Source organism: Anomaloglossus baeobatrachus, chromosome 4 (assembly GCF_048569485.1).
Source record: "Anomaloglossus baeobatrachus isolate aAnoBae1 chromosome 4, aAnoBae1.hap1, whole genome shotgun sequence".
NCBI lineage: Eukaryota > Metazoa > Chordata > Amphibia > Anura > Aromobatidae > Anomaloglossus > Anomaloglossus baeobatrachus.
This window is the reverse complement of record NC_134356.1, coordinates 420,282,723-420,291,965: the sequence shown is the minus strand read 5'-3', so window position 1 is coordinate 420,291,965 and position 9,243 is coordinate 420,282,723. Positions and strand designations below refer to the sequence as shown.

At 38.1% G+C, this 9,243-nt stretch overlaps 1 protein-coding gene across 1 annotated transcript; it reads right to left on the bottom strand.

The window, feature by feature from the left end:
- Positions 1-236: 236 nt before the first annotated feature.
- On the bottom strand, positions 237-3,527 carry LEP (leptin). Its single transcript, XM_075342626.1, has 2 exons — positions 3,378-3,527; positions 237-676 (listed from the first exon to the last, which is right to left on the bottom strand). The coding sequence occupies exons 1-2, from the start codon at positions 3,525-3,527 to the stop codon at positions 320-322; spliced, it is 507 nt and encodes a 168-aa protein (XP_075198741.1). The 3' UTR covers positions 237-319.
- Between the last annotated feature and the right edge of the window lie 5,716 nt (positions 3,528-9,243).

Genomic DNA, 9,243 nt, shown 5'->3' with positions numbered 1-9,243 from the left:
AATGCAGCTTTTCATGTTCCTCTGGTCCCGGATAAAAAGTGGTAGTGAGGAATGACTTGTCGGATGCCTGACTGGACCCCAGTCCTTCATTCAAGTAGGGAAGACATTGTTGTGGAAGTTTTAGAAAATCAAAGGATAGTTAATGCCTTGAAAGAGATCAGTCTCTAGTATGAATCAATAAAAGTCTTCATTTGGTTTATAGCTTAAGGACTATAAATAGTAGACATGGGTGGAAGGGTGGCATGTCGGCACGGGGCAACATGCCAGCATTTTCAAGTACAGAGATAGTCTGGTGACCACAGAAATCGGTGATGGTGATCTAGCAGCTTGTGATGATGTCTACATGTCTAACAATACTGTGAAGTGTTTTTTCAAGTCGATCAAGTGTCACCTTTTCCATTGTATAAGACGCATTTTCATGCTGTTCCTTTAAATACTCCAAGTTTGTCTGTTGAGGTTCTCTGGCCGCACATCCCATAATGAGGTTCAGAATCTGTAACAGGCTGCGAAGGTTCTCAATATCACTCAACATTTGTTCCACGTGTTCCATTGGGATGCTGGACAGAATATTCTGAAAGGTTTCAAGCGTTTCGTCCATCTTCTCCAGACTCACTAATATCTCTTCATCTGGAATAAAGTCTAAGCCATTGCTCTTCAAACTGCTGGGATGATTCAGCTGATTTGGGAAAAGGAGGGAAATGAAGGTAAGTGAGGAGCAGGGGCAGCCAATCTTATAGACTACAGTACACTGAAATCATATCAGCTTTGTATTTATCAGTTATCCATTCCCTAATACTTTCTTAATAACACAATTTAGAATTAGACTAGATATATGATATTAAAGCTCCACTCTTTAGTTTTGGTTTTTTATTTCAGCTATGGAATGGCGCTTTAAATGTAAGTCGCCTGCCCCTGTCTTATACTCACCTGCTGCCATCTTCATTTTTTTCCAGCATCGCTTCGGTCAATTTCCCGCGATTTATGACCTGCCTTTAGCTCCAGTGTTTTATGAATGCCCTGGAGGTCACAACTCAATACAACTCTATGAAAGCCTCATTTTTGCCTCATTCTGGTTCTCATAGACTTGCATTGGGAGCTTGTGACGTAACTTCTGACTTCCAGCCAATCAGAAATTACGGTCACAAAACGGTACCGCATGGCTGGAGCGGCACCAACAAAGGATCAAAATGCCGAAGGTTAAGTATAAGACAGGGGGCTACACTGACTTTTATTTTGCTTACTCTAGACCAGTTAATTTTAATGTTGTGCATTTTAAGCCAAGCTTTCCTCTTGCTAGGACACTGTAATTTACACATGTCTAAAACAATAAATGGTGGTGTATGGCATGTGGCCCTGAATTCTGGCTCAATTTAAGCTACAATTCTAGCACATGCTAATAATGTCTATAAAGCACTGTGGAATATGATGTTACTATAAAAGTAAGCAAATTAATGTGAACCTGTCAGGCGCAATATGCACCCAGAACCATGAGCAGGTCTGGGTGCATATTGCTAATCCCTGCCTAACCGTCCCTGTATACACTAGCATAGATAAAGAGATCTTTAGAAAAAGTATTTCTAGTGCCTAGTCCCAAGGGTGTTGCTTCCCTTGCTAGTCGGCGCCATTAGCATGTTAGCACGGCCCTGTGGGTGTACTAACATGCTAATGAACGCACAGGATCAGAGGATGATCTCACTCACCAATACTGGATTTCGGCTCAGTGTACATGACCCCAGAGTTTGGGTCATGCGCACTATGAAGCCGGGTGTACGTGTCCCAGCTTCAAACTGAAGTAGTGCACATGACCAAACTCTGGGATCATGCACACTGAGCAAAAATCCAGGGTCAGGTGGTGATGGCAGCAGAGAGGTGAGTGAGATCATGCTCTGAAGCTGCGTATTCATTAACATATTAGCACACCCACAGGGACGTACTAACATTCTAATAGAGCCAACTAGGGAACTAACACCCTTGTAACTAGTCCCTGCACTCATTAGCATATCATAAAGGATCTTTAGAAATACTTTTTCTAAAGATCTCTTTATCTATGCTACTGTACACAGGGACTGCTAGGCAGGGATTAGCAATATGCACCCAGAACTGCTCATGGTTCTGGGTGCATATTGTACCTGACAGGTTCCCTTAATTAATAAATGTCTCATTGCTTTTACAATAAACTTAACAATAAACAGTAATATAGTTACTTTTCCATAGTGATGTCTGGAGGGAAAAAGATCTTTAGCATTTCAAGGGAGACTGTAAGCACAAAATGACTGCACAAACCAAGCACAGTTGCTCAGTGGACAGTGCAAAGCCAAACAGTTCAGTGCACCTTGCCAACTATTTATTTTCCATGGTTTTTTTTCTCATTTCTTTCAAGATTAATGAATCTACAATTATAGAAGTCAGAGAAGGGCAGAGATAATGGAAAACATGTAGGTGAGAAGTTGCACTGAACTGTTTGGCCACGTCAAGGGTGCATTGAGCGAATGTGTTTGGTTTCAGCAGTTATTTTGTGCTTACAAATTACCCATTAAAAATGTCTGTGCTGGAAATGTACTACGACCTCTACAATGAAATATAAAGAAATTTAGTTAACTCTGAATGCTTCTCCTAAAATGGCATAAAGATTAAAAGTGGACATATAAGTATCAGATTGCTTGGGGTCCATCTCCTAAAGGCTGCTTTACACGCTGCGACATCGCTCAAGCGATCTTGTTGGGGTCACGGAATTTGTGACGCGCATCTGGTCGCTGTAGCGATGCCGTTGCGTGTGACACCTATGAGCAATTTTGCATCGTTGGAAAAACGTGCAAAATCGCTCATCGGTGACATGGGGGCCCATTCTCTAATATCGTTACTGCAGCAGTAATGAGTTGTTCCTCATTGCTGCGGCAGCACACATCGCTTCGTTTGACACCGCAGGAACGAGGAACCTCTCCTTACCTGCCTCCCGCCCGCAATGCGGAAGGAAGTAGGTGGGCGGGATGTTCGTCCCGCTCATCTCCGCCCCTCCGCTTCTATTGGGCGGCAGTTCAGTGACGCAGCTGTGACGTCGCTGTGACGCTGAACAAACCACCCCTTTAGAAAGGAGGCATTTCGCCGGTCACAGCGACGTCGCAGAGCAGGTAAGTAGTGTGACGGGTCTGGGCGATGTTGTGCGCCACGGGCAGCAATTTGCCCATGTCGCACAACCGATGGGGGCAGGTACCCATGCTAGCGATATCGGTACCGATATTGCAGCATGTAAAGTGGCTTTAACACCCCCACGGATTAGCTGGCTGATGGAACCGCAATGCTTTCAACTTAAAATCTCTTTAAGTTATTATTTCTCATTAATTCTTTAAAAGATATTTATATGTCACCAATTCCCTTACCTGAATTGGATGTTCCTGAATCCTTGTTATTAAAATTTTGGAGAGCAGTTTTGCATCAGCCTTTAGTCGATCTGTTCTTAATGGCCTTCCATGGCCCTGAGGGATTCGCATCCAAACAATCCAAAATAAGGAGAGTAGAATGTATTGCATTTTTCTTGTATACCGCGCTATAATAAAATAAAATAAAAAACGACAGAAAACACAAAAATGATGGTTGATCGTCTTTGAATGTACACAATGAACAAATCCAAGAAGAGAAATAAAATTGTTGACCAATTTTAAAAAAATAAATTCTAGTATCAGTTTTTTTGGTAAGTGCCTTTACTATCATTATCATCTCATTAACAATAATTACATTTTTTATTTGTTTTGTTTTTAGAAAAATCCATTAAGAGCCTACATCACCAATATCTCCAATATCCGTAACAGGTTCTATATGTAGTAGTGGCATTGGGTCATTATTTAACATTCTAGAAAGATTTTTAAAATCTAGTTTAAAATGAAAAGACATTCCCATCTAGGTAAGGAATTATAACTAGGAATGATCAAATACCGGCTTCGCGAATATTTGCCGAATAGGTCACCGCTATTTGACTATTCGCGAATATTCGATGCGCAATGTAAGTCTATGGGAAACCCGAATAACAACTATTCAGAACTATTCGGGCTTCCCATAGACTTACATTGCGCATCGATAATAGATATTATTTTAATACTCAGAAAACTGACAATTTGCATAGCAGAGTGGAGAGAAGTTTCCGGGTACTAGCCTAGGACAAATCTTCCAAGATGTATAGTCCTCGGACAGCTTCTCAAAGTATGATGTCTCTCAAAAGACTCAGCATTTCAAAGTAAAACATACACGGCTGCAGTACTGTAGCTCGTGTGTGATTTGTGCTGCCCATGGTTCGGGTAGCATGAATCTCATAATAAGGTTGCTTTAAAAAGCAGGTCTCTCTTGTTAAACTGCTGAAATATCAGCAATATTTTAATTTATCCCCATTATTAAAGTGATCATGTAGTAAAGCGGACAAGCCACAAGGAAATAAAAAGTCTTGTGGCTTCCCTCCGGGAGTCATCAGTTGAAAACAGGCAACAGTAATAGTCTGTAATCTTTCTTATAGAGCAGTGGCACCATCCTTTCTGAACCTGAGAGCCACATTCAGCTATGAGAGAGGGTCGTGAGCCATATTCAGCTCTGAGAGAGGGTCATGAGCCAAATTCAGGTCTGAAAGAGCTTGTGAGGTGCATTCAATTCTGAGAAAGGGTTGCAAGCCATATTCAGCTCTTACAGAGGGTCATGAGCCACATTCAGCTCTGAGAGAGGGTCACGAGCCATATTCAGCTCTGAGAGAGAGTCACGAGCCACATTTAGCTCTGAGAGAGGTTCGGGAGTCACATCCAGCTATCACCCCTTACCGTAGGCACTGAGAGTCCCCATTACTGGTATAACATCAGCCAAACCTTTTCCACGGAAAACACCACACCGAGGCAGTATACCAAGATCTAGGGGTTCCCACCTTACCCACATTTAGATCTGCTCTTCTGTGTGGGGCTACTCACAAAAGTCACCATCTGGAGACTTGCTCTTCAGAGCTGTTTGCTAGATCTGCTAGTAATGCATCAAGCAGGCAGCTGCAAGCCACACATCATGGGCCTAGAGCCTCAGGTGGCTCCTGGGCCACGGGTTGGGAACTTGTGTTAAAGAAAGAAGAGAGAGACTCTACAGCAATGTGCTGAATGCCATCAGAACAACTCCTCTGCTGTTGCCATTGTTATATGCAAGTTGCCTCTTCAGAGAGAAAGAGGATAAGAACTCTAGTGCCACCTATTTGAAGTAGCAATCCTTCAAGCCAATATCGACTTTTTAAATGGCTCTGCCACATCACCTAGGATAAAAGCCGACCTAGAATGTCAATTTTCAGACACATTGTTTCGGGGTATTGTCCCTCATCAGTGTAAAGTATGAGAACTGATTTGGCTAGGTGAGAGGCCAAACTCCCAAACTGTTGAAACTCCCAGTAATCCTGACTCCTATGCTGGGAGCTAGACAACTGTAGGTTCAAGTCTAATCATTTACAGAATACAGGCTACTATAGACCCCACATATTCATGGGGCCAGAATAAAATGTGATTTCCTGTATCTGCTTTTCCTTATTAGTTTATGTATGGAAGCAGTTTGGATTAAAGATGTGTATTAGGCAATTGCAGTACTAATCCAGCTCTATTGATCATTGTTTGTACTATCATGCTTTGTATGTAGAGTATATTGCTTTGCCAGCTTTGTTTTGAAGTATATGGCTACATTTCGGTGAGTAAGAGAACTTATATTCACTATGACCTCATGAGGACGGGTCTTCTTTTTTGCAGAAGCCTATCTGAGCAGGAATGAGTCACACTAAACCTTTGCCTTCCCCCATGCTGGGAAGTGACTGCCTCTCCACGCACATGCCTCTATGAATTTTACAGTTTGCAAATATTTAGAAAGTTACTCTGAAAGCTACATTCTGCCTTGGGGAACACAGAAACTTCCAGCTAGAAAATGAGAACAATTTGGAGTATTAGAGAATGTTTCCCAAAACCTCTTCTGACCGTTCCCGGAGCACTATTAACCTTTCTGCTCTATACACTTACAGTAAAGGTATCATTTATTATGTAATGAATTATATATTATTACATGTATGTTTAGAGGGGTTAAGCTGCCAAATGGTTTTGCTTTAGTTTTGTCTTGTTTTTTACATTAAGAATTTATTTGTTAGTCAGAGAATCCCTAAGTGTATAAACCCTGTGAATGTAACATTATAAAAGAAGCTAAAACAGAACAAGAAAGAGTCTTGTAATTTTATCTAAACAAACTAAAAGTTGAGCAATACATGAAATGTTAGACCTCTGATTGCTTCCAAGAAGAATTCTTAGGGGTCCTATAAAGGAAATCAATTATTTGCACCATGGACATTATATGTCCCTGTCTTCTCCAATAGATGTTTATAGATAACTTCTACTGTAGATGCCAATGTATATATATATATATATATATATATATATGTATGTATATATATATATATATATATATATATATATATATATATATATATATATATATATATGTATCTAGAAGTTATCAATGAACATCTATTGCAGAAGACAGGGACATATAACGTCCATGGTTCAAATAATTCATATATATATTAGTTGGCTTATCTGAAATTCAACCCTGTTCTGTGGCTTTGGCATGAACAATGGTTTTGTATTCCAGGATTTGACAGAACAAAGTGTCTTTTTCCCAAAAGGAAATGAAAAATGTATTAAGACTAGTCTTCAGGGAAATCTATGCCAGCAATGTACAGTATTGATTTTTATAATAAAAAAAAAAAAAATGAAAAATTGGTGCAAATGCGGCATACACCAGAACACTAGCACTAGTAATGTTCCTCCGCCTTGTGTTTATATAGTCAGAAAATATTTGCTTCCTTAATCTGATTTACATATCTATAGGAACTCTATACTTTTTCATATAAAGCCCAATTATCAGAGGTGCATTATAAATATCTTGCATGAAGCGATGTGTGCAAGTAATGTCTTAAAAATTGTCTATTTGAACAGAATTTTTGGTCTTACAAGGGTTGTCCACTACTTGGACAACCCCTTCCTAAATACTATATTCCAAAGTGTAAAATAAAAACAACTTCATAATCTCCTGCATCGGCGTTGTTCCAGTGATGTTTGCTGGAACCAAGTCTTTCATGGCTCACGTGACATTATGGTATCGTGTGAGCACTATAGTCAAGTGACCTCTAATGGGAGCCAACACTCACACTTCCTTTCAATAACCAAAGTTTGTCTCCGGAAAGTGTGAGTAAAGCAGCCCATTGGCGGCCACTGATTGGCTGCAGTGCCCAATGACATAATATCACTCGAGCCATGCGAGACCTGGTGCCAACATCAGAGGCACAATGCCACTGTTATTTTTATTTTACACTTGGGAATATAATATTTACGAAGAGTCTCTTAATCTGGCCTTTGCTATAAAAATACATACCCCAGTTGTATGGCACATGTGCCACACTGTGATAATTTATTGACCCCACAGTCTAAAAATTACTATTAGACCACAACTGCATTATTAGACAGCATCCTACAAAACACTTTAAAATAGATAGAAGCCTTAAAATGAAACAGTCATTCTGTCCTACTAAACACTTACAAGAACCATATAATGTAATGACAAGAATGACATGACTGTCTAAAAAGAAGACTATTAAGTTGTAAGTAGGATCTTATTTTATTGTCATTGGCAGAGGAGGTAAAGTGCCACTTTATGACATGTTATCTGATAGACCAGATCATAAATTATTGCATCAAAAGAAAAATCTACTCAACTAAAAACTATATTTCTGAGTCCAATTCCTCAGGGAAACAAAAGGAAAAGTAGCAGAACATTGTCAGTCTATAAATATAATTATCTATTAACTATATTATCTATACCTATCTTATAAGAAATCAAATAACAGTAAAATACCATACAAAGTTGTATAAATACATTAATAACTTCACTTTCATTTCTCCATGTAAAATCAGTGAATCTGGGGCATTCCCAAGTTATGAAACTCTTGACAGAGCAAATCTTAATGCAAAAAATAAGAATAGAAAAGCCTAGTCCTTACCTTTCACGTGTGTCTTAGTTTGAATGAAGTGTGATGGATAGCCCATCTTTGCCTGTCTTTATATAGACACAGCTCAGACATATTACTCATCCAGTGGCTAATGCAACTTACGCTGTCACACTTGTCACTTAATTTTTTTGTACTTACTTTACTCACTTCCTAAAGACATGTTACTGTTTTATTCAGTATTAGGTATATTTGTATTATTTTTTTTAACTTTTATTTCATACTTCTCTTACAATTGCATTCAGAAGAAATAATATAATAAATTGTGTATTATAATATCTATTATTGCATGGTAGCTCATTGTTATGTTGTACAACGTCTGTTCAGAGAATTTTTATATAAAATCCAGGGGAATTGTGTGATTATATATGCAAGGGTAAACTGTGTACAGTATGCCTAATGTGGCATAATATAGCATAATATAAAACATGTTGTATAATATAATACATACTATAGAAAACATTTTTCCACCCATCTTTATAAAGAATATGCTAACTATCCATTATGTGCATGTATATATAGACGTGTATATATGTATATATATATATATATATACTGTATATATATACATATATATAATATATAATATATACATATATATATATATACTGTATATATCCAATCCCTTTGAAAAATGGTGTCCATGCTGTATATGTATATTTATGGGGTTTTTTTTTATATATATATATATATATATATATATATATATATATATATATATATATATATATATATATATATATATATGTATACACTGTATATATATATATTTATATAATATATAATTATAATTAGTATATATATATGGTACAAATAAAGTCAGTAATGTTGGTAAAAGCATCGTGGACTTCACTTCCACATGACAGATTTACAAAGTGTGCCTTACCACTTTTATTTTTAGTTTGTGGCTATGAAGAATGCCATAGCTCATATTATTAGCATGGGTGCACATTAGGACATCATGGACACACCATTTTTTTGCAGAAGAAAGAAAAAGCGGATGTTTTCTTCCCTATGCTGCATCAAATTTTCATACATTTTGGTCCGCGCCTCTGTTATTAGTATGAATGTGGTACCCGTTTTTTCACATTTGCAAAATAAAAAGATGACAGTTTTCAAGCTTCTCCTACCCATTACACAATGAATACTGACAGCACTAAGATAACATTCAAGTGACAATTTTTTTTATCATCAAC

Excerpts from the sequence above, each read along its gene's own strand:
- LEP (XM_075342626.1), bottom strand. The coding sequence starts at position 3,527 with ATGCAATACATTCTACTCTCCTTATTTTGGATTGTTTGGATGCGAATC. Across the intron at positions 677-3,377 it reads TTCAGGAACATCCAATTCAG|CTGAATCATCCCAGCAGTTT; the intron begins GTAAGGGAATTG and ends TTCCCAAATCAG.